Source organism: Cydia amplana, chromosome 24 (genome assembly GCF_948474715.1).
Source record: "Cydia amplana chromosome 24, ilCydAmpl1.1, whole genome shotgun sequence".
Lineage (NCBI taxonomy): Eukaryota > Metazoa > Arthropoda > Insecta > Lepidoptera > Tortricidae > Cydia > Cydia amplana.
In genome coordinates, this window is record NC_086092.1 from 7,286,539 (window position 1) to 7,312,760 (window position 26,222).

The window sequence follows — 26,222 nt, forward strand, 5'->3', positions numbered from 1 at the left end:
CCAGCACCCAAAAGAAAAGGGTGAGTAGAGTTTTTTTGTTTTATTTACTGACAATTTGGTTTGACCAACTATATAGGTAGGTATTCATAAATTACGTCATCTATTTTTGACGATTTTTGCCCCCCCCCCCCCTAAAATCATCCAAAAATCATGCTTCGAATGACCCCGTTTCCTCCTACGTCAGGCTACCATCATCCGATTTCCAGACCCCCCCCCCTAATTTGAAATGACGTAATTTATGAATAGCCCCTGGTACATATAATTTGGCAAGCCAGGTTAAACATAGAAAGCATCCACAACTCAGGCACAAATATTTGTGATAAAATAATAAATGCCCTTGCCAGGATTGAGCCCGGGACCTCCTGCTTAAAGGACGACTCACGCTAGACCGGGCCCGGGCCGGGTCGGAGCTTCCGGCGCTACGTTTTCTAAACGGTGCCTGGAGCACCACGTGATCAACCGTCATAGAAAATGACATGTCGGCCGCCTCGTCACAGAATAAATAATACGTCTGTTACGACAGATATGACAAGCGCGAGCAGAGGGCCTACCGCGAACTACGTTCGACGTGTTGCGTCTCTGTCACACTTACGTACGAATTTACAAGTGCGACACAGAGGCAACACGTCGAACGTGGTTCGCGGTAGGCCCTCAGGCGTCCCCGTTCCGAAGCGGTGCGTTGCAACTACTACGGCTGACCACCAAAATTGGTGAGGGCCGCATGTACTTGTAGGTACTTGTAGCGACGCGACGAAATCGCGGAGTGAGCCACGCCTAGCCTCGTATATTTTTACATCTGGGGATTCACGTGAATGCATGCATTTGTAAACTAATTTCAAAAATTAATGAATCCAAGGTCCTAATTCATAAACAGAATATTTAATAAGTTTTTGGCAAAAATTTCATTTATGATACACGCTTTTATCGCTGACTGTATTTTTCTTACGACAGACAACTAATACTCATCGAGACAATTCTAAAAACCCCTAACACAATTAGGTTGCGTTGTTTCATCACAGAGTTCCTATGGCCACCTCCTGTCTCCATCATCAGATCAGCTCGATGGTACCATAATATTGCATTGTCACCCGACTTACATGTGTATGCAAAGTTTCAGCTCAATCGGAAACTGGGAAGTGGATCAAATTTAACTTGCAAGATTCCATTTACACATCGATTACAGGTCGACCTCATAAAAGCGTGTTAAAAACGGCTCCTCTGCCTTCCCTAGTCGATCTGCATTTTGAAATTGGAACGGCGCTCGCCATAGACAATAATGATGGTATCGTTAGCCGTTTAGCATAGAACAAGACCAGTTTGGCAATGGAAACCAGCCGACAGCCAAGTTGGCTGTTTGGGTATGTACAATTATGATTTCAATCACTTTGTTTTTTCACAGGTTGAACGAGTATGTATTCCTATTTACATAAAGACCCTCAGGCAGGGTCCGTCTAAGATAACTTTGCACCGACTGTGAGGACGAGTATCTTTAAACGTCATATTTTCATAGTGACATTATTGATGATGATGAAAATCACACTTTGTAGTTTGTCATTGCATATTATATGCCATGCATGCATAGTTAGGTTGGTCAGACTCTAGTCTAGTGCATGGTGCAAATTGAATGGCTCGAAGATTCAGTCGAATCATGTCGAATGCACTTCCTATTTTGTATGTCACTAGCGCCATCTGTTGTTGAGTAGCGGCATGTGATTCTATTAATAAAAGGTAACCTTATAATTTTTTTCAACCTTGTCTATGGCACTTGGCACAAGTGCCCGAGTGAAGTTCAGTTTTGACAGTTGTAATAGTGGTCATCTTATATTTTTTACCTCCTTGCATTTTGATACAAAATATTTATTTATTCGCAAAGTGGTATTACGTGAACAAGATGAAAATAAGGGCCCACGCAATTCGAGAACGGTGGAATGCGACCCGCTAGCTCAAGTGAGTGTTTTAACAAGTACAAAACGAACGTAATGTCCTTATTTTTAACTGATTAAAAAAACTGTAGTCAATTGGCTGTTAACCTTTTAACTAAAAGCGAGAGATGCGTAATTTGACGCTATGCCCGTGTATAATTTTATTACGATCCGTTCTGTCGCCGCATACATTATACTATGTCGGACAGTGCTCTGTTATTTCGGCGTTTATTATTTGAACGTTATCTCTAATAATTGTATCGTTATCTAGATATACTTGTTAAAATCATATTTAAACCGTTGATTGGTCCTTAAACTTTTCGATAAAACGTTAACTGACATTGTTTTATCTTTAAAAAAATAATCAGGTATTTTATTCAGTGATTTTCTGTATGTTAAGTGACTGGCTGGATAGTGTCAATACCGCGCTTTTTAATCGGATTTAAAAACATTCGAAGGTTGGTTTTTTAATGTTTATTTTTATTAGCACTTGCTTGAGATATATAAAATGGAGTTGTTGTTTTAAAATATTGTAATCACATACTTCTTCAAAATCAAGATCAATGTTTTGATAATCTGTTAAAACTTCAAGTTCCTATTTATATAAAACACCGGCTAATAACAGGCCACCCTAAACTAAAAATGAATTCTATTCACCTATAAATAGAATTCATTTTATTTTAGTATACAGTGGCTAGTTATTGCAGGCTAGCCAGTTACTGAAACCTTAATACTAGAATGAATTCTGTTTAATATAGGTGGGTAGAGAATTCATTTTTAGTTTAGGGTGGTCAGTTATTGGCCGGTGGCCAGTTACTGGCGAGTTACCCTACTTGCTTTTATACAATTTTTAAATTATATGCTTTATGGTTATGGTATTTTCTAAATCTAGATCTTTGTTCTAAAATTTTAACTTGATTTTTGATAACTAATAATGCTGGAATGCAGCGGAGTGGCTACATACAGGGCAAAACATCTCGGATCTCAAGAGATCTCCCCGAGGTCCTACTTAACTTCAAAGGTTTGATAGGATTCCTTGGGGGGAAGGGCTGGTTAAGCTAGCCAATCACAGAACTAGTTAGTAAGGTTATTAACTAGAGTCTGTTCGGAAAGAGAAGAGTCGTAGAATGTACTGGATCCCATACATTTCACAACTCTCCTATTTCCGCACAGACTATAATAATAGTTCCCTGGTTAGCTCACTGTACCTGTGGCCAATTTCTCAAAAGCTTCTAACTTGTAATACAAGCAGATGTCACTTTTCAACAGCTTTTGTTAGAAAGGGACTTCCACTTGTATTACAAGTTACAAGCTTTAGAAAAACGGGCCCCGGCTATACCTTATTATAGTATTCCATGTAGCCAACCCCCGTTTGTTAAAAATCAGTTTTGTGAGTACATTAACTTTGTGCTTATCAAACTGGTTTATAATTAAGATTAACTATTTAATCAAATTATCAGTTCACTACTAAAGCTTAAATGATCTTGAAACAATTGAACTTGATTTATTATGTTTTAATGTTTATTTGGGCACAAACGGTACAATAATACTTACAGATATTAATATTATTCAATACATGAACCAATGAAGTTGCCACTAACTATTAACACGTATACAAAAAATAAACAACGGAATAACAATATCCACAGAACAAACATTTGTCGGCATTACTAATGAATTTAAAAATAAAAGATATTAGTGGGGAAAAAAAATGAGTTAAAGTTAAAATATTCTAAGCATTAAGTATTCAATGTACTAAGAACCTCAAACTTAAACTTAACTAACGGAATGTTAAACATATCAATGTGTGAGAAATAGTTATTTGTACAACAAGAGATCAAAGTTTGATATTTCTTCGAGTGCTTATTTTGAGTCCCGTGCAAGCGAAAGATTCTATAGTAATTTAGAATCTTGAGCGTAGTAAGGGACTCAAAAGCGCACGAGATATAAATAACTTTGATCTCGTGTAGTTCACAAAACTTTTCACCTCAGCAGTGAGAACATATTAGTGAACCCGAAAAATGTATTCCTTCTTCATCACTTACCTCTATTCACTCAGGTTTTCTTAAGATATACCAACAATTAAGTTTTCACCCCAGCAGCTCGAACAAGGGTACTTTGTTACTTAAAAACAGTGATCAATATCGCATTTTGCTCACTGAGTGAGCAAAATCGCATTTTGCTCATTTTGTCTCACTCAGTGAGCAAAATGCGATTTTGCTCACTGTTTTTAAGTAGCAAAGTACCCTTGTTCGAGCTGCTGAGGTGAAATAGTTATTTGTACAACAAGAGATCAAAGTTTGATATTTCTTCGAGTGCTTATTTTGAGTCCCGTGCAAGCGAAAGAATCTATACTATCTATAATTTAGAATCTTGAGCGTAGTAAGGGACTCAAAAGCGCACGAGATGTAAATAACTTTGATCTCGTATAGTTCACAAAACTTTTCACCTCAGCAGTGAGAACATATTAGAGAACCCGAAAAATGTATTCCTTCTTCATCGCTTACCTCTATTCACTCATGTTTTCAAAAGATATACCAACCATTAAGTTTTCACCTCAGCAGCTCGAACAAGGGTACTTTGCTACTTAAAAACAGTGAGCAAAATCGCATTTTGCTCATTTTGTCTCACTCAGTGAGCAAAATGCGATTTTGCTCACTGTTTTTAAGTAGCAAAGTACCCTTGTTCGAGCTGCTGAGGTGAAAAGATTATTATTACACTTGCAGGCTTTATCATTATAAAAACTGGCGGTCTAGCATGAGTTGCGTTCTCGCGCGAGACTCCATACTTAAAGTCGCGCAAGATGTATGGAGTTGCGCGCGAGAACGCAACTTATGCTAGACCACCTAATGTCCTCAGGAGTTATTTTGTTTTTGAATTTGGAACTAAGGAAAAACTTAACTAGCAAACAAAACACAACTGTCACTGTCGCACTAATATGGAAGAGTTATAGAGAAAGATGACTACACTACGGAGCGTTAACCATTGGCACGTTGGCTAAGCACCCTAAAGATTCTGATAAAGTGCGTAACAAAAGTGCTGTGCTTTGTATTTTATAACAATTTTATTAGGTCCAACATTTTGGCTTAAGCGAAAACTGAACAAAAACTAACTATGCTATTTTTTTGTTTACTTCCACTTTCAGCTAGGAATTGTGTTTTGATTAAACTCTAATTACAAACAAGTAACATGATATGTACCTACATGTTTTATTAAAACTGCCTACACCTGTACCTATGTAAATATAGCTGGTCAACCAAATCTTGTCAGTAAAAAAAGGCGCGAATAAGGACGATATCCCTTCGCGCCTACATTTTTCAAATTTGCCGCCTTTTTCTACTGTCAAGATCTGGTTGACCAAGTATATTTTATTATAGGCACTTAAGGATATCAAAATTTAAAAAAACATGTATTACATATTTGGAAAATTAAAAATTATGTTCTTATCATTTTTTACCTATGACAATTTAAAAGGAAAACTAGGATAAAATTTCTTTATTATTTAAATCTTTATTTTGCAAAAGAAGACATTTATTTTTGCTAGTATAGGTGAACCTAATGCTTTAAAGCCCCGTCTCCATATCGCGCGGCAAACCATCGAACATTGACTCGCGCGGCAGCCACGCGCAATGTATACCGGGCTGCCGCGCGAGCCAACTCGATGCGACCGGTATCCATTGCGCGCGGCTGCCGCGCGAGCCAAATGTTCGATGGTTTGCCGCGCGATATGGAGACGGGGCTTAAGGTCAATGAGGGTTAGATCATCTAGCCTAGTAGAATCTAGCTGGTAAGACAGTCTACAAGCTCTTACATCAATTCTAATGGCGTTATTCATACATGCGTTACAAGTATGGATTACTAACTGATTAACCGAAAAACCGGTTAACCGAGGCTCTGCGCTCGGTTAAATACCGGTTTATGACTTATATCGCCTACAACCCGTTCTGACATAGTTTGGGGTGTTTCTAGGGTTCCGTACCTCAAAAAGAAAATAACGGAACCCTTAAACTCCTAAGATCTAGCCATACAAACGAAACATCCAAAAATCGACACTGAAATTTGAACCTAAACTGTAGGGAATAGAGTTGATTTTACGTTGTTTGAAAATTGAACGAAACAGCAAAAGCGACTGTTCCAATTGAACATGGTTTAAATTTAGGAGGTTATAGGATCAATTCGTTGTCCATCCGTCTGTCCGTCTGTCAAGACCCTGTATCTCGGGAACGCGTGGAGGTATCGAGTTGAAATTAAAACCATATACTCAGATCTACGGCCCCTTGAAGCTGTGAAAAAATCAAACTTCTAAGTTAACGTAAAAAAAAGATACGTTTATTTTTAATACCTCATCGATGCCAAACATGCGTAGGTAGGTACTGCCCGTCTGATGGTATCCTCCTAAGGCCCAAGGTCCTACCTATAGGACCTATTCAGTTAGATGTAATTTAAACCATGTTCAATTGGAACAGAGTTGCTTTTGCTTTGTTTCGTAAAATTTTCAAACGTAAAATCTACTCTATTTCCTAGAATTTGGGTTCAAATTTCAGTGGCAAATTTTGGATGGGCGTTAGGTATGAGGCTATGCCCTTGCGCGTTGTCGACCCTTTAAAAACCTGTACACTCTTTTTTTTTTAATAAAATAAAAGACTTGTTTACTCTTTTAGGGTCAGGCAATAACAAATTAGATTTTAGAACCTAAATCTGTGTATACCTTAATACATCTCATTAGCACGCTCAAATATTTATTTTGCCATACATTATTTCCAAAAAAATATTGTATGGCAACTATATACATAAACGCAATATTTCACCGACAAAAACGCAATTTTCTTGTTTTGCCCATACTACAAGATGGACTCTCAGTGAACGTGACGTCACGGTCATTTATCGTTTTGTTAGGTGCGTTTCGCGAGTGAAGTACGAGAGTACGACTGTCGGACTTTGACTATAATTTCTGACTTTTGTGTTGCTTTAATGCAATGGGTCCCATATAGACATCTGATCCTAAAAACCAGGGATGTTGCGAACATCCGCATCCGCATCCGCAACCGCGGAACTTCCGCATTATTTTCAACATCCGCATCCGCATCCGCATCCGCATAAAATCGATGCGGAGCTTATGCGGATGCGGATGTCGAACAAGTCGGTACAGGAACGTCTTAGCGGCGGCTAAGTGCTAGGTAATTTCGTAATTACCTATAACGAAATCGTCTAGATCCAGAAAAGGCCAAGTTACTGTTTATTAAATATAACGCACCTATATTCTTGTTCAAATACTAAACGTTTCGTTTTTTTAAATAAAAAAATACTAAAAATGTAATATTTGACGTTTTCTAAGTACCTAATCTTGACATCCGCATCCGCATCCGCATCCGCGGATGTGAGCCTTTAAAAATCCGCATCCGCATCCGCATCCGCGGATGTAAAAAAATCGGCATCCGCAACATCCCTGCTAAAAACAAACCCGATCGATTGATACCATAAATGAAAATTAGTCATGTAGCCTATTGAAGAGTTCCATTCTAACAAAGCCACGGGCAATTACTAGTGTCATGTCATCTACTCATCTACTATAATAAAATCAGAATAAACTGTCCCAGTCCTCGCGTCATTACAATGACAACAAATTATAATAGACTCACACGCAATTACATACCTTATTACTTCACTATAAGAGTCTATAATCGTATGAAACACTGGTATTATATGTCGGTTCGCACATATGCTAAAATTGCACCGAAAACCTTGGTATTAACTACCAGTTTGCGAATGTTTTAAATGATGACATAATGGTCTGATAACTTATAGAATCTGTGAATAGATTGCAGCTAATTTGATTATTATTGTCGTTGAGAACGAAAACGGCTACTTTTTTGATGGCCTCCTAGCCTAGTCAGTAGTGACCCGGTAGGCAAGGGCCTACGGACATAGAGAAATATAAGTAACTAGCGACCCGCCCCGGCTTTGCACGGGTTAACAAACTATACATAAACCTTCCTCTTGAATCACTCCATCTATTAAAAAAAAACGCATCAAAATCCGTTGCGTAGCTTTAGACCTAAGCATACAGGCAGACAGGGAAGCGACTTTGTTTTATACTATGTAGTGAAGAAAGAGTGGTCTCCTCCATCCATACCAAAACGCGAGTTATTTCGTAGTAGTAACATTTTACGGGGGGCGGCCCGAAACTACTGGGTCTAAAATTTTGAAAAAAATACACAACAATAATTCTTTACCTATAGATGGCAGGAAAACCTATTAGAAATGCACAGTAAAGCGTGAGTTGGGCTTAATGTTCGGAACCCTTGAAACGCCTGGCACTTGGCCGGTTTTTTTAGTGTTCCGTACAAAACTTTGTTCAAGGAACACTTATGGGATCACTTCGGTCTTGCAAATTAGCTAAATGCGTTTTATATCATCTGTCATCATGCCTGTCACTTTCTAAACTTCTAACAAGTATGCATGTGCGAAAGTGACGCATGACATGACAAGTGATATAAATGCGACCATGATACCGCCGCTATATCACAAAAGCTATGCCACAATTTGATAATAGAACAAGTCAAACACTGCCTCAGCTAGATATCAGCAAACCGTCTTTCCAGTAAAAATAACGCCTAGACAGCATTGAATTCGAATTAAATTTAACTAGAATAAAGACCTTGAACAAACCTGTCTAGGCGTTTGGTGTGACAGCTTTAAAATTACAAAGTTAGCCGTATTACATACTAGCTTTTGCCCGCGACTTCGTCTGCGCGACGTCGTGGATTTAGTAATTTGGGTAGCTTATTTTTTATCCAATCTGCTTTTTATCGATTCCCCGTAAAAATTTCCACCCCCTTAAAGGATGACTTCTGGGATAAAAACTACCCTATGTCCTTCCCCGGGACTCAAACTATCTCCATACCAAATTTCAACTAAATCGGTTCAACGGTTTAAGCGTGAAGAGGTAACAAACAGACAGACAGACACACTTTCGCATTTATAATATTAGTATGGATTATTGGGCTATATTATCTAGAGCTAGTCTAATTCACTTTTTAGGGTTCCGTACCTCAAATGGAAAAAACGGAACCCTTATAGGATCACTCGTGCGTCTGTCTGTCTGTCCGTCTGTCACAATTAATTTTAAACATGGGGGCTACTTTTTTAATTACATGTTTATATTATTGTTTATGACAACCTAAATAGTTATGGTGGGTACAGTAGGTACAGGTGTACAGTAAGCAACAAAAATAAGGGATCAGACTACTTGGTTAGAAATCTTTACTTTTTCAAGTCAATGGCGACAACGACCCCGATTTGACAGTCTCTATTATTCACTGGTCTTTATTTCTAGTTTTATTGGAATGTGAAACGAGTGAGTTTTTTTGCAAACAGTAAGTATAGAGAGACAAATGTTAATTTTATACGACTTTGGGAACCAGTTGGTTTAAATGTTTACTAAAGGCCAGCTAGTTATACATATTGCAGCTATATGTGAATTTACATTTACATTTGAACCATGTTGGCGTATAATTTTGATTTTATATGTGATCAGTGCGCGTCAAAATAAAAATATGTGATGTTCTACGGGTAAAGATACCTTATGGCGGTTGGCGCTTAAGGGGCCCACTGATTAACAGTCCGCCCGACGGTATCGGCCTGTCAGTTGATCGGAACTGTAAAATTTTTGTTCTAACTTTACGTCGCGTACCGTAAACCGTACTTTGATTTGCGGATCTACTTTGATAACAACTTCCATCCGTTACTAAGATGATAAGTAAAGTTCTTACGTAAATAAACCCCATCTGACCCTAATTATGTTCTGCACTCGTACCATAACATACACAAAAACCCTAAATACAAATTAAATATGTATTTGCTAGAATACAGTGGGTATGTAGAAACAAGTAAAATAACCCTATTACATCAATTTGGTTATCTCTTATCTAACCACTATCGCTGATGGACTTAGTTATTCGCGATGTTTTGATGACAAGCCGTGACTGACTAGGACGGACCGTGTTTTTAAACTGTCAAAGAAAGGGTTATATTTTTTAGGAAAACTGACCACTAATGTATCCTCTTAACCGGTTCGTTGCGGATGGCACGACAGGTGTGTCATCAATGTTTTTACGTGTGGCGTATGACACGATAGGCGTGCCATCATATTCTATAACGTAAGGCACGCCTATCGTGTCATGAAGTAATAGGGAATGTTACGCGAAAGTCTGCGTAGGGGGCGCGACTCCCACAATAAGTCACAATCTAAGGGTCTACCGCAAACGAGAGAGTCGAAATTTTGTTATCTAACCTCTGTATGACTTGCATATTCGAGCGATAAAGAGGCAGATAGCCGAGTTTCGATTTCGCGATTGTCCCGGGTAGGCCCTTTGTAAATAAACCGCCATGATGTATCAATGTCATATTTTATTGTCTGTGAAAACTTGTCAAAAAACAGTTTAAGGTACAGTGTGTATAAGTTACTTTATGGTATACTTAAGTAGTTAGTGCTGCATTCTGGCGGCAAAACATTGCATTAATATTCCCCCTATTGTTCGCCGCCACAGCCAAAAGTTTTCGAAAATTAAACACACAACGAAACGTTTAACCAGGACTGTGTTTCCAGACTGATATGTCCACAACAAGAAGCGCCGTGAACGCAATCCGCGCCCGCCGGGGCCACAAGGAGCGCTCTAAGAACTTCACCGAGCTGGAGAAGAGAACCGTGCTCGAGCTGATCGCGCGCCACCGCGACGTGCTGCGGCAGGGCCGCTCCAACAACGCCACCAACCGGAGCAAACAGGTAACTTGTGTGTATAGCGATGCAGGCCCCAAGGAGCGCTCCAAGAACTTCACCGAGCTGGAGAAGCGGACCGTGCTCGAGCTGATCGCGCGCCACCGCGACGTGCTGCGGCAGGGCCGCTCCAACAACGCCACCAACCGGAGCAAACAGGTAACTTGTGTGTAGTGATGCAAGCCACAAGGAGCGCTTCAAGAACTTCACCGAGCTGGAGAAGAGAACCGTGCTCGAGCTGATCGCGCGCCACCGCGACGTGCTGCGGCAGGGCCGCTCCAACAACGCCACCAACCGGAGCAAACAGGTAACTTGTGTGTATAGCGATGCAGGCCCCAAGGAGCGCTCCAAGAACTTCACCGAGCTGGAGAAGCGGACCGTGCTCGAGCTGATCGCGCGCCACCGCGACGTGCTGCGGCAGGGCCGCTCCAACAACGCCACCAACCGGAGCAAACAGGTAACTTGTGTGTAGTGATGCAAGCCACAAGGAGCGCTTCAAGAACTTCACCGAGCTGGAGAAGAGAACCGTGCTCGAGCTGATCGCGCGCCACCGCGACGTGCTGCGGCAGGGCCGCTCCAACAACGCCACCAACCGGAGCAAACAGGTAACTTGTGTGTAGTGATGCAAGCCACAAGGAGCGCTCCAAGAACTTCACCGAGCTGGAGAAGCGGACCGTGCTCGCGCTGATCGCGCGCCACCGCGACGTGCTGCGGCAGGGCCGGTCCAACAACGCCACCAACCGGAGCAAACAGGTAACTTGTGTGTAGTGATGCAAGCCACAAGGAGCGCTCCAAGAACTTCACCGAGCTGGAGAAGCGGACCGTGCTCGCGCTGATCGCGCGCCACCGCGACGTGCTGCGGCAGGGCCGGTCCAACAACGCCACCAACCGGAGCAAACAGGTAACTTGTGTGTAGTGATGCAAGCCACAAGGAGCGCTTCAAGAACTTCACCGAGCCAGGCCTATGGAACTCTCCGCGCGAGCTCGGATTTATACCTACGAAACTGTTCCCGTTCACGGTAGAAAAGCAAGCCAATTGGTTGCCACACGCGCTCACGCACGCACGTCACCACGCGCCGCACTGCCAATTTTTACGATAGTTACAAGCTAGTCAAGCTACGTAGGTAGGTAGGTACTATTGAATTTCTTTAGACGTGTAGTGTTATAGTTCGATATCTACATAGTTGAAATAGGCAGCAAACTTTTAAGTTCTTGTTGGTAGGTAAAGTTTATTTTAACGACAGTACGTTCTTATCTTTACAGCGGAAAGTACTCTTAGAGAAGGAAAAAAAAACATGCATTACATTTTTATGTAAAACAATTGTAAATTAATGATAAAGTACATAATTTTAGCTTTAGATTTTATGTTATTTCACTCCGCTGTTTAAGTAGGTATTGTATTTATAATTTCTAAGCGTCGGCAACCCTAGCGTTGAGCCGGCGCGCGCAGTGCGGGGTGCGGCGCGTTGAAGGTCACTCCATTGTATTTTTGTGTAGGTATCAAAACGGTAGGTATTTGCGTTTTCTTTGAGAGATAAGTATCTGTTCGTAAGAACTATTATATAATCTGTGACCGAGCTGGAGAAGCGGACCGTGCTCGAGCTGATCGCGCGCCACCGCGACGTGCTGCTGCTGCGGCAGGGCCGCTCCAACAACGCCACCAACCGGAGCAAACAGGTAACTTATACTAAGTATATTGTATATCAGAATCAGTCGTTTTTAGGTACCGTCAACCGGGGTGAATAGGGATGGCTGGGGTGAATAGGGACAAAACTTTAAACGTGATTTACCTGACATTTTTTTAAATAACTATTACCCACACGAATTGTATCATACCAAGTCTATTATCTTCAATCGAATGATACATTTTGTGTGGCTATTTTTTAAGAAACATGTAAGAGGCGCAATTAATGGTAAATATGGTAATAATAGTTAGGTACCTACTCTTACTTACTATAGTTCGTTTTTTTTAGCATTAGAAAGAACTTGCCAGAAGGTAAGCGATCTTGGCATGTCTTTTAATTGAAAAACGCTTTTTAAAAATCAAAAACTATTACTTATGAAAGCAGAAGAATATAAATCATCGTATAAGATTTATAATTGTTACATATTTGCCGTAACTTATTTTTAAAATGTGTTTTTCAATTAAAAGACACATCAAGATTGTTTACCTTATTTCTAATGCTAAAAAAAACTAACTATATTACGACACTAGTTGCTTTACTATTAGGCGATTCGTTAGAGTTTTTGTTGTTCATGTAACTGTAAGTAGGTACGTCATACTCGTAATCTAACACGGATATATTATAATCTTACATTTTATCGTTAAGCTTAACTAAATTGTCAGAATAAGGATGACTCTCGTTAGACCGGGCCGTGTCCGGGCCCGAGCGCCCGGCGCTTACTTTTCTATCACAGATGACGGTGATCAAGTGATGCTTTCCATAGAAAACGAAGCTCCGGAAGCTCCGGCCCCGACACGGCCCGGTCTAACGTGAGTCATTCTTAAGTAATTACTCTTCCAGTCCGGTTTCCTCAAGGTTTCACCGAAAAGTAACTGTCAAATATCAAATGATATTTCGTACCTACATAGGTTCCGAAAAACTAATTGGTACGAGCCGGGGTTTGAACCCGCGTCCTCCGGATTGAAAGTCGCACGGTAAAACTTAATATTTACAAAATATTTTGTATTGTCGGTTAACCATACTAGTACTATGCCTTATGGGAAACGGTCGAAGAGATAGTTCAGATCCGGAAACCGCTACCAACTTTTAGTATGTTGTTGGGCATGGTATTTAGTCTCCAAAACTGCCGGGAGACAGCGGCGCCGGCCATCTACTTCAGCGGAATGACGTCATCAAAATGACTCCCGCCTCGTTGCGAATATTGCATATTGCACCCAAACTATGCATTGCAAATACACGTGTGGGGTATTAAATGAAAGCCAATTAAATATACTATATTTAATTAATACACTGTGTACCGAAATAAACGACAGTTTAAGAGAAATTTACAAAAAAATAAAAAATACGTCAATTATCGGTAGTTATCGGTATCTAAATCTACAAGTTATCGTCCATAGTTACGCTATCGCTATCACTCGGAATTTTAACTACAGCTGAGTATGCTACTAATCATATAATTATTCATTAATTCGTCATAATCAGTTTATCTATGCACAAAAATATAAGTACGTTCTTGTTACAATATTCCCTATTACGCGAAACTCTGCGTTGGGGGCGCCACTTCCACAATCAGTCACAATCTAAGGGTCTACCGCAAACGAGAGAGTCGAAATTTTGTTATCTAACCTCTCTATCACTCTTGCGATATTCGAGCGATAAAGAGGCAGATAGCCGAGTTTCGATTTTGCGTTTCCCTATACTATGCCCTTTGTATACAAAACCCTTGATGTATCAATGTCATATTTTATCGAAAGACGCTAGTGCTGCCCTTTGGCGGCAAAACATTGCAGTAATACTCCCTATTATCAAGTTCCTAGTTTTCTACAATCAGAACCCCTAGTGTAAATTTCATTCGATAAAGTGACGAGAGTTCGCTTTGCGTTATGTCTATTTTTCTATGGGATTTTGAACAGCGCACCAGGCGGGACGTTTTGGAAACTCAAAATCCCATACAAAATGACACTTATCGCAAACGAGTACGTCATGTCACGCTATCGAATGAAATTCATACTAAGGGTACTGAAAAAAAATAGTTACACCTTGTAAAACTAAGTCCCCCGCCGCGTCTGGGTATGTCTGTATGTTCGCGATAAACTCAAAAACTACTGAACTGATTTTTCACTTATCAATAGAGTGTTTCTTGAGGAAGGTTTAGGTGTACAATTTGTTTATGTTTTGTGTCACGTGCGAAGCCGGGGCAGGTCGCTAGTTAAGTATAATAGAGACTATATATTGAATTCCTATAATAATTATCTGTGTGTCAAATTTCATCGAAGTCGGTAGTCTTTTTATGGTTCCGTACACAAAGGGTAAAAACGGGACCCTATTACTAAGACTTCGCTGTCCGTCCGTCTGTCTACCAGGCTGTATCTCATGAACCGTGATAGCTAGGCAGTTGAAATATTCCCAGATGATGTATTTCTGTTGCCGCTCTATAACAACAAATACTAAAAACAGAATAAAATAAATATTGAAGTGGGGCTCCCATACAACAAACGTGATTTTGCGTACCTAGTACGGAACCCTTCGTGCGCGAGTCAGTGTCGCACTTGGCCGGTTTTTATTTTTTTGTAATGTAGCAACAAACACAAAAATCTTGTTACAAAATCTCAGTGAATATAATTTACATTAAACCGTGCATTACACTTTACATACGACCTAGATTCTTAGTTTTTGTAACCTTAAACCTTAGGTATCTTGTATTTCTGCTAGATTGGCAAAATGTTGACTCGTGTAGGGTGTGGCACAAGTCATAACATCTTAGCGGTGCATACTATACTTCTAATAACAATTGCACTTACGATCAATAAAAAAGAGTCACACTCTGATAAATTTTACAAATATAGCGGCAACAGAAATACAACATCTGTGAAAATTTAGGGTTATTCCCACTAATTACCACCAAGTTCTTACCAGTGGTAACTACTGGGAATTTTTTTCCCACCTTTTACCACTGGTAACTACTGGGAAAAATAATTCCCAGTAGTTACCACCAACTCGGTTTGGTGGTCGGTTTGGTGGTAACTAGTATAAAAAAATAAAAAATAAATATAGAGTGATTTAATAAATCATTATTAAGTCGATAGTGTTTTAGTAAACTGCCTTAAAAGTGACGAAAAAATATTGAAACAGTTTAACCGGTACTAGTACAAAAACTATAATATATGCAAGGATAAATTAAATAATCCATTTAGATTATTTTTAAGTGATTTTATTCGGTAATTCAAAATCACTCTATATTTATACTATACTATTTTATACTGTTTTTATTAGTATTTAACTCTAACAAAATTTTGGTGGTAACTACTGGGAATAATTTTTCCCAGTAGTTACCAGTGGTGAAAGGTGGGAAAAAAATCCCAGTAGTTACCACTGGTAAGAACTTGGTGGTAACTAGTGGGAATAACCCAAAATTTATGGTTCGTGAGTTACAACCTGACGGTTTAGCATGAGTTGCGTTCTCGCGTTATGCTAGACCGCCTGGTGACAGACAGACGGACGGACGGGCAGACGGACAGCGGAGTCTTGGTAATAGGGTCCCGTTTTTACCCTTTGGGTACGGAACCCTAAAAACAAACTTTGGTAGTTTCGTACCCGCATGTCACTTACACCATACCTTCGAATTAACTAACTAATATACGATGATTACGTTATACATTTAATAAATTGTATTGTTGTGCGATGGACGAGAGAAGCCAACTCTACGACTATGTGAGTTGACACTGATATACCTATTATACCTTTTTACAATAATTATATATGTACTTTCAAATGTCCAGTACCCCGGGCTATTCATAAATTACGTGATTTCAAATTTGGGGATCTGGAACTCTGGACATCGGATGATAGTAGCATGACGTAGGAAGAAACGGGGTCATTCGAAGCATGATTTTTGGATGATTTTAGGGGGAAAAATAGATGACGTAATTTATGAACAGTCCCTCGGGTTAAGATGGTCGGTTTTTTATCATCTGTCATCATGCCTGTCACGTTCTAACAAGTAATTAAGGGCGAAAGTGGTTACTCGTCGACCGCCATTTTGGTAACATAGCCTCGTGATTAATTTCTTTGTTTTTGCTTATTAATATTGTTTAAAGTGTAATATTGATAGCGTATTATGCAGTAAACTAATGTGGAAGTGTGCAGATAATGAAAAAATAATCATGAAACGCGTATAACCACCATTCTGGCGTCAACGCCGGGTAGCCCACGCGGGTTCTTGTAAAGTCTAGCTATCGCCTTACAAGAACTGAAAACCAGACTACCGAACAACGTCGTGCTCTAGAGCATTTATTTTGGTATTTCTACCTCTAACCGTGGCTGGCTAGAGCCCTAGAGGCCATAATTTTATACTTTTATACCGTACACTGGCTGAATTTTATTACAAATAATATTAATTCGATCCCACGTGGGATCCACTTTGACGTTGGCGAAATCATCGACAGTATCGATGGAGCCATATTACCCAAAGATTGATTGAAGGGCGAAAGTGACGCGTGACATGACAAGTGATAAAAGTGCGACCATAAAATACAAATATTGGCTGCGTGGTAAACTGTAGCCCCGCCTTGAATGCTATCGAGACTTGAAACAGAGATAATAGAATTAAATCTAGGACCACATTTTCCTTCGCTGTGCGTTATTTCCTTATTTTAAACTTTATTGCTCAAAAAAGTACAAAAGGCGGACTTAATGCCTTCAGGCATTCTGTACCAGTCAACCACTGGGCCACACAGAAATTTTATTGTGTCAGCGAGAAAAACGAATGTATATCGTTAATATAACTTTCAATTCCACCACCACGCACTTCACATATTAAAGCGTTGTATAGTCATATTCCAGCACCCGTTCAGTTCACAACTATAGTCAGTCAAGCCGGATATGTCAGTACTTTAGTAGCAATGTAAAGCAAACTAAAGTATGGCTACCCCTAGGAAACGAACAAAAAGCAGCAATGTACATCGAACAACGATGTTTTAAACAAAACAGTTCCACAGATAAGATATAAACGACACGCGATTTTCGAACAATCAAACGTTGTGTTGCTAACCCGCGATTTTTCAAATTTGCCGCGTTTTTCTACTTACAATTAGTGTAAGACCTGAGTGGACGCTCGAGTTGGGCGTGCAACGGGGCGGGGCGTGCGGTGTGCATGTTAAACAAATGCAAGCGTATAGCAGCGGCCTTAGTGCACGCTGCTTAAATCACTTGTGAGCCCGACGCCACGCTGCACGCCCCGCCGAACGCTCCGCTTCGAGCGTCCACTCAGGCCTTACACAAGACAAGTGACAAGATTTGCATATATATAATTCAAGAGATACATATATCTAACTGAAACATAGCTAAATGTATTAGGTAGCTCTTGTTTTTGAACCAACTGGTGTGCTTTATACGGACATGTTTTGATTGAGATATAATGGAATTTGTCATTAGATGCCTTCGTTACGTTTTTCTAGGAATAGGTATCACTACATAGTATAAAATGTATGCTTAGATCTTTTAAACTACGCAGCGGATTTTGATGCGGTTTTTAGGGTTCCGTAGCCAAATGGCAAAAAACGGAACCCTTATAGATTCGTCATGTCTGTCTGTCTGTCTGTCTGTCTGTCCGTCTGTCCGTCTGTCTGTCCGTCCGTATGTCACAGCCACTTTTCTCCGAAACTATAAGAACTATACTGTTGAAACTTGGTAAGTAGATGTATTCTGTGAACCGCATTAAGATTTTCACACAAAAATAGAAAAAAAACAATAAATTTTTGGGGTTCCCCATAGTTCGAACTGAAACTCAAAATTTTTTTTTTCATCAAACCCATACGTGTGGGGTATCTATGGATAGGTCTTCAAAAATGATATTGAGGTTTCTAATATCATTTTTTTCTAAACTGAATAGTTTGCGCGAGAGACACTTCCAAAGTGGTAAAATGTGTGTCCCCCCCCCCCCGTAACTTCTAAAATAAGAGAATGATAAAACTAAAAAAAATATATAATGTACATTACCATGTAAACTTCCACCTAAAATTGGTTTGAACGAGATCTAGTAAGTAGTTTTTTTTTATACGTCATAAATCGCCTAAATACGGAACCCTTCATGGGCGAGTCCGACTCGCACTTGGCCGCTTTTTAATACATAGAGTGATTCAAGAGGAAGGTTTATGTATAATTTGTTATTTGTTAACCCGTCCGAAGCCAGGGCGGGTCGTAATATTATAAAATAAAGTCATACCTCTTCCTAACTCTGTAATATTTTTGTTCCAGCTTGTGTGGTCCACGATATGCGAGGAGGTAAACAAGCGCTGTGGCGGCGAGCGGCCTCGCACTCCTGCGCAGGTCAAAATGTGGTACGAGAATTATAAGAAGAAGTGCAAGATGCGCGCGCACGACTCGCAGGTACATTCTGACATACAGACAGACAACATGACAATCAGTTACAAAATCACACAGAGAATTTCACTGCCTTCGACTCAGCCATCCTGAGTAATCCTCACATTACATGTCCTTAGGTAAATTTAAAATAAGTACAACACAATTGAGATAGGCAGACTGAGCTGGTTGAAATGTGGAACATAACTATAAGAAGTGCTTGATGGGTGCCCACGACTCGCAGGTACTTACTATTATCGACAGTTTACAATCAGTTACAAAATTCAACAGATACCTATAACCTAAATGAGCCCATTGATTACCAGTCCGCCGGACGGTATCGGCCTGTCAGTTGTTCGGAACTGTCAACTTTTTGTTCAAACTGACAGGCCGATATCGTCCGGCGGACTGTTAATCAGTGGGTCCCTTAAGATACATATACTAGGTTATAGGTATCTGTTGAATTCAAGCCATTTCCGTTGTAGCGAAAAGCGGCAAATTTCAAAAATGTACGCGCGAAGGGTTATCGTCCCTATAAAATTTGAATTTCGCGTCTTTTTCTACTGACAAAGTTGTTTGACAGACTATAGTATGTAGAGTTAGACCAAGATAAGTCTGCAACGATTTTGATAGCCGATTTGTACGTCATAATTTCATAGAAGTCTACTATAAAAATTGGTTTGCCATACTATAGCGAATAATATCCTCTCTACGACACGGCCATCCTGACATTCCTGACGTTGTACACGTCCTTATGTAAATTAAACACATCTTTTGACAACAATCTAAAATGCCTAGGTTAGATTAAGTTGAATTATATATATTAGAATAAGCCATAGTTTTTACCAGCTTTTATTTAACTTGAAATGTATTATACATAACTAGGTATGTCTGTACGGGTCAAATCTTTGAATTTGGTTTCCGATAAAGCTGAAAATATGCATACATACGGGTATGTAAGTCGGGTGACAATATGATGGTTCCATCGAGCTGATCTAATGATGGAACAACGCAACCTAATTGTGTTTGGGGTTTCTAGAAATGTCTCGATGAGTATTAGTTGCATGTGTAAAGAAAAGTACAGTCAGCGATAAAAGATTGCACCAAAAATGTAATTTTTGCCAAAAACTTATTACAATGAATATACACAACTGTAATTCCGTAAGGAATTCGTATAGGAGGTGCAAGCGGCCTACTGCTTGCCCTTAGAGTTGGTCAAATACGCCTAGTCTTAGTAAGATGGCATATAGTCGAGAAATTGGGGCGGGTTCCACCGTGGCGGGTGGCCAAGGGGTTCAAGGCGTTAGCCCGGATTGCTAAAGACCCCGGTTCGAATCCGGCCTTCACCACTGGAGGGCTTCGTGACTTTTTCTTTAATCTGTGGCATCTATTTCAGTTTATAATTAATATAATAACGTTTTCAGTCATGTCATAAAGGGACCTGTCTGAAAATCAGCGCTGGGTATATATCTAGACATATATCTGGCAAAAGCTGAGATTGGTACCCATTGCCTATACCGTTATAAAATTTTTGTGCATGTTTTTGTATAATTGTGAAATGAAGATTGTTTTTCTCGTGTATTTTTTTTGTGGTACTTGTGGCAATAAAACATTTTTTATTTTTTATTTTATTTTTTATTATTTATTTCAGCCACCTCAACCCGACGCGCCTGGCTTACTGGACGGCATGCTGTGGCAGAACATTCACCCGTTAGAAGTTAAAGGTATAAACGTGAACGCCATCTATCGTAACGTATCGATAATTACCGAGATTTTAGCTATAAACCAGTACCAGGGTTCATATTCCGACCGTAAGACGATAACGTGACCGTAAGACGGACACGTGACCTGATCGAAAAACTGTTACATGTAATGTCATTGAGTTTTTCTTTATTGATTTAAATGCCATCTAGTGAGTTTCCCTCTAACTGGTATAAATATAACTCGAGTACTAAAAGTGATGTGCTTAGGGGTTTCAAGTAATGCGACGAAATAACGCTAGATGGCGTTAACCTCAATTATACACAGTGTAGCAGACATTTTGCAATAGTGATTGAGTTTTCACTTCTTGCGGCACTCCCTGTTGTTTTTTTTAAATTTATAAACATACAATAAAGTTCATTTTACACGTCAATATCTTATAACGAAAAACTTCAGATTCTGATATATAACTTCTTCTTCCTCGCGTTATCCCGGCATTTTTGCCACGGCTCATGGGAGCCTGGGGTCCGCTTGACAACTAATCCCATGATTTGACGTAGGCACTAGTTTTTACGAAAGTGACTGCCATCTGACCTTCCAACCCAGAGGGGAAACTAGGCCTTATTGGGATTAGTCCGGTTTCCTCACGATGTTTTCCTTCACCGAAAAGCAACTGGTAAATATCAAATGATATTTCGTACATAAGTTCCGAAAAACTCATTGGTACGAGCCGGGGTTTGAACCCGCGACCTCCGGATTGAAAGTCGCACGCTCTTACCGCTAGGCCACCAGCGCTTTTTTCTGATTCTGATATATAACAATGTTTTATATTCAGATGACGAGGAAGCGGCCACCAGTGAGCAGGGCGCGCACAGCGTGAAAGACGATGACCTGCCGGTTAACGTGAGTACTTTATAAATAAACAAATATCAGAGCCCGTACCATGAGTCACTGGCAGTGTCAAAACTGACATTTACGCTATCGAAAACCTAATTTACTTTCTATACATTTCGTTCGCACAAATAAGCGAGTACGAGCGAGATGTATAGAAAGTAAATTACGTTCTCGACGGCGTTTATGTCAGTGCCAAACTGATGGTAGCCGTACAGGGGCCATCTTATACAGTCCAACCTAGCCCCAATTTAAGCAAAGCTTGTACTATGGGTGCTAATAATGCGACGATATACAAACATACATATATGTAGATAAATACATACTTATATACATAGAAAACACCCATGACTCGGGAACAAATGTCGTCATCACACAAATAAATGCCCTTACAGGGATTCGAACCCAGGACTATCGGCTTTACAAGCAGGGACAGTGCCCACTAGGCCAGACCGGTCGTCAACTTTGAAACTAGTTGCATCTTTAACTAAAGTGTCATTCTATGGAACTTGCTAACTATGTAAACAAAAGTCACTAGCAAATTGACATTCAGATACGATTTCAATATGGCGGTTTGTTTACATATAGTGCGTCAAGCAAATCTTGTCAGTAGCAATGTACTGCAAATTAAAGTAGGCTAACACTCAAAGAGTAGAATTGCGCTAAGAAAAGCAGCAATGTGCATCGAACCAAAACGTGTTTATTTTTCCGCCCTTCATACGTCAGTTCGAGTGAATTATCATAACCTCAAATTTTAGTAATGTTTACCGTCAACGAGCATGATTGTACATTGTAGGCACCTTAGCTTTGCTCGAGGTCATGCATAATCTTGGTATTAAATGGTGACAGCAGAAATTTCTCTTGAAATAGAAACGATTCAGAATGTAAACATAATAATACATCTATGTGTAAACAATAAGATGATGGCTGTCATTCACGATCCACATTCCACAGATAACACACAGATGACACGCGATTTTGGAATTATTCGAACACAGTGTTGCTAACCCGCGATTTTTCAAATTTGCCGCCTTTTACTATTGACAAGATTTGGTTGATCCAGTATAGTTAGCAAGGTCCATAGAGTGACACTTTAGCTTCGCAATTCGTCGGTTTTTTACACGCTTTTGTTTGACTTGCCCCTGTTACTGTTAGTATGTACCTATGTATGTTAGTGTGCCCACTTCCCAATTTCTGATTTTAAGCTGAAATTTTGCATACATATGTAAATCCGATGACAAAGATGACAATGCAATATTATGATGACATGGAGTTGATCTGATGATGGAGACAGGAGGTGGCCATGGGAACTCTGTGATAAAACAACGTAAACTAATTGTGTTTGGGATTGTTAGAATTGTCTCCATGAGTATTAGTTATCTGTGGAAAGACAAGTACAGTCAAGAAAAGCAGCGAAAATTTTTTTTTAATATTTAAAACCTTCGCGTTTTGAACACTTAACTCGCATTTATAGACGAGTCTAACTCGAAATTTGTCATGCTAATTCAGTCAACCTCAGTACTTTTTGTACCGAGACCGACTGAAATAGCAAGACACGTTCGTACGTTTCCGTGAAAATACGATGGAAAACAATAATGCACTATATCCAGGGTTCGAAAGGATAATTAATCTTGATAATTATCATGATTTTTATCCCTGATAATTATCGATTTGATAATAACCTAAAATTTGAAATCTAAAATATAAAGAACGGCCCAATAATTATTTTTTATCAAAGAAAATAAATGCACTTAGCACCATGATACCTGGAATAATTATCCGATATTTATCGGATAATTATCGTGACAATTATCAAAGACTATAATTCTCTGGATAATTTCGGACCCTGACTGCATCTGTACTTATAATTCCAGATGACCAACGGCCGACTCTCAAGCACGAACGACAGCGACGACACGACCCCCAACCCCCTCGAGCCGCACGTCACCATCATCCCCCACTCCCCCTCCCCCAAGCACCCCCACCCCCTCACCATACCCCTCCTCAACCCCATAGCCATGGAGCAAGCGCGGTTGCAGCAGGACTTCCTGATAAAGTTGAACGAGTTGTCGAACACGCCGCTCAACTTGAGCCATTTGGAGGGGAGGAATGGGGATGTTAAAGAGGAGAAGGAGGGGGGGAATGCTACGGAGGAAGAGAGGTATAGTTTGTAGCTTTCTAATAGACCCCGAAGGCTAATCCTATTGTCTATTGTTAAGAAAAACCGCTCGTGCCACGTGCCACAACCACCTGCATAAAAAATCGGTACTTCGGTTACTGAGTGCCGGCGAGTCGGACGCTACAGAACCAGTCTAAAATGTGTCATCGAGATGCGTAACAAAGGCGCGTTATCGGAGAGCGCACCTACACTGGTTTTTTGAGCGTTGGACTAGCCCGCGCTCAGGTGCCAAATAGAATAATTAGGACCCTTTTTTGCAGGTAAGTAGCACGTGCGGTTTTACTGAACAATAGACAATAGGATAAGCCTTCGGGGTCTACTAGAAAGCTACAAACTATAAATAATCTGTTGAATAAAATCATAGAGAAATATAAGTAAAGAAAGAGTGGTAACGCCATACATCAGTTTTCTTACCAAAACCAGGCGTGTCTCACTCCGCGATTTCGTTGCTTTGCTACAGGTAGCTAAAAGTACATCTGTTCCACACCAATTTTGGTGGCTGGTCATAAGCCGCGCGCGGCGCTGTCGCCACCTAGCGGCCATATCTGTGCTGATCGTAACAGACGCGTTTTGTTAGAGAGTGAGTCTTCTGTACTTAGTACTATTATTTATTCTGTGCCAAAACGCGAGTTATTTCGTAGTCGACATCTAGCGTCATTATCAGTTCTACTTGTTGACAATAGATGTCGCGGCTAACTCTAATGCTCGACAATGTTCAGCTAATATTATAACCGGATCCACCGGAAGTTTCAACTTCTGCTAATAATATTAGTTTTAAATTGTATTAGCAGTACATTTTTCGTCAGTAGCGACACTTGTGACATCTGATGTCAAGTAGCGGTACTGATAATTCCACTATTTGTCGTTAGTTGTCGACTACGAAATAACTCGCGTTTTTGTAACAAAACTGATGATGGAGTACCACTCTTTCTTTACTTATATTTCTCTATGTATTAGAGCCCATATTCGTAATTACACGACGAGAATTATTCGGAACAGGGATGTTGCGAACATCCGCATCCGCAACCGCGGAACTTCCGCATTATTTTCAACATCCGCATCCGCATCCGCATAAAATCGATGCGGATTTAATGCGGATGCGGATGTGGAACAGTTCGGTACAGGAACGTCTTAGCATCGGCGGAAGTGCTAGACTGCTAGGTAATTTAGTAATTAGCCAAAAAAACCTATTAGAAATTAGCAGTCAAGCGTGAGTGGGACTTATTGTACGGAACCCTTGGAACGCGAGTCCGACTCGCACTTGGCCGGTTTTTTGAAATAAAAATTACTAAAATGTAATATTTGACGTTTTTTATGTACCTATCTTGACATCCGCATCCGCATCCGCGGATGTGAGCATTTAAAAATCCGCATCCGCATCCGCATCCGCGGATGTCAAAAAATCGGCATCCGCAACATCCCTGATTCGGAATCAATATCTTATCTTATTATATATATATCGAATACCTTTTAAAACGGCTCTAACGATTTCGATGAAATTTACTATATGGGGGTTTTCGGGGGCGAAAAATCGCACTTAGGTCTCTCTGGGAAAACGCGCATTATTGAGTTTTTATATGTTTCCTCTCCCAGATATTCTTTATTTATTGAAGTGAAAACTTCTTTAGCGGCGCTGTGCACTTTTTGAGGTGGGGAAAAGATGTTAAACTCGAGACAGCGTAAGACGATCACGTGACCGTAAGATTTAGATGGCATTTAAAACAATAAAGAAAAACTCAATGACATTACATGTAACAGTTTTTCATGTAATGTCATTGAGTTTTTCTTTATTGATTTAAATGCCATCTAGTGAGTTTGGCTCTAACTGGTATTAATATAACTCGAGTACTAACAGTGATGTGGGGTTTCAAGTAATTAACGCTAACGCTAGATGGCGTTAACCTCAATTATACATGCAATTTTTGCACTAGTCATTGAGTTTTCACTTCTGCCGGCACTCCCTGAGTGCAACCCGTTGTTTTTTTTATTCATTTGTTGTTTCTTCCACAGATTATACTTCACCGCCAAACGGCAGCACGCCATATGGGAGCACGAAGCCAAAATGAAGATCCTCAATATGGAACTCAAGCAGAAGGAGGAAATCTTTTCACTGCAAAAGCAACTCTTTCTCATAGAGCTAAGGTTGAAAATGGACTTCCTCGAAAAGGCCAGTGGTAAATAAAGTCTCGAGCATGCTGTCACTGAAATTGATAAAATATTTGAATTTAACCCTTTCACCGCCAAAGACGTGAAAAGACGCGCACGGTTAATGTAATATCAACCTTCGTGCATTCCGATAAGGTTCACGATGGCGTGCGTATATACTTTTAATACTATAGGTCTGGTATTCAAAGGAAAACTTTTGACCGCAACTGTCTTCTGTGGCAATGAACATTTTAAAATGTACCTTAACGCATTGTTATAAGGAATTAATTGGCGTGTAAGGCGGTTTATAATGAACTCTTATGCCTATTGTTTATTGATGATAAAAAGTCAAACTTAAGTGACGGCTTGTAAGGGTTTTCAAATTATTTGAGATTTATCATAAAATGGCTTTTAGCTATTAGACATATGCGCCGCTGTCCATAAAATAATCAATTGGCGTTATAAATTTATAATGTACTAGCGACCGGCCCCGGCTTCGCACGGGTTAACTAATTATACATAAACCTTCCTCTTGAATCACTCTATTAAAAAAAACGCATCAA

General features: G+C 40.0%; 2 protein-coding genes across 2 annotated transcripts in view; one reads left to right on the forward strand and one right to left on the reverse strand.

The window, feature by feature from the left end:
• Nucleotides 1-26,222, reverse strand: part of LOC134659241 (androgen-dependent TFPI-regulating protein-like) — a 516,400-nt gene that overhangs the window by 231,641 nt on the left and 258,537 nt on the right. The gene's annotated exons all lie outside the window — the stretch shown is intronic.
• Nucleotides 1,744-25,771, forward strand: LOC134659284 (uncharacterized). The gene is made up of 7 exons (XM_063514938.1): nucleotides 1,744-1,947; nucleotides 10,531-10,707; nucleotides 18,639-18,770; nucleotides 20,395-20,467; nucleotides 21,280-21,347; nucleotides 23,210-23,496; nucleotides 25,525-25,771. The coding sequence occupies exons 1-7, from the start codon at nucleotides 1,759-1,761 to the stop codon at nucleotides 25,694-25,696; spliced, it is 1,098 nt and encodes a 365-aa protein (XP_063371008.1). The 5' UTR covers nucleotides 1,744-1,758; the 3' UTR covers nucleotides 25,697-25,771.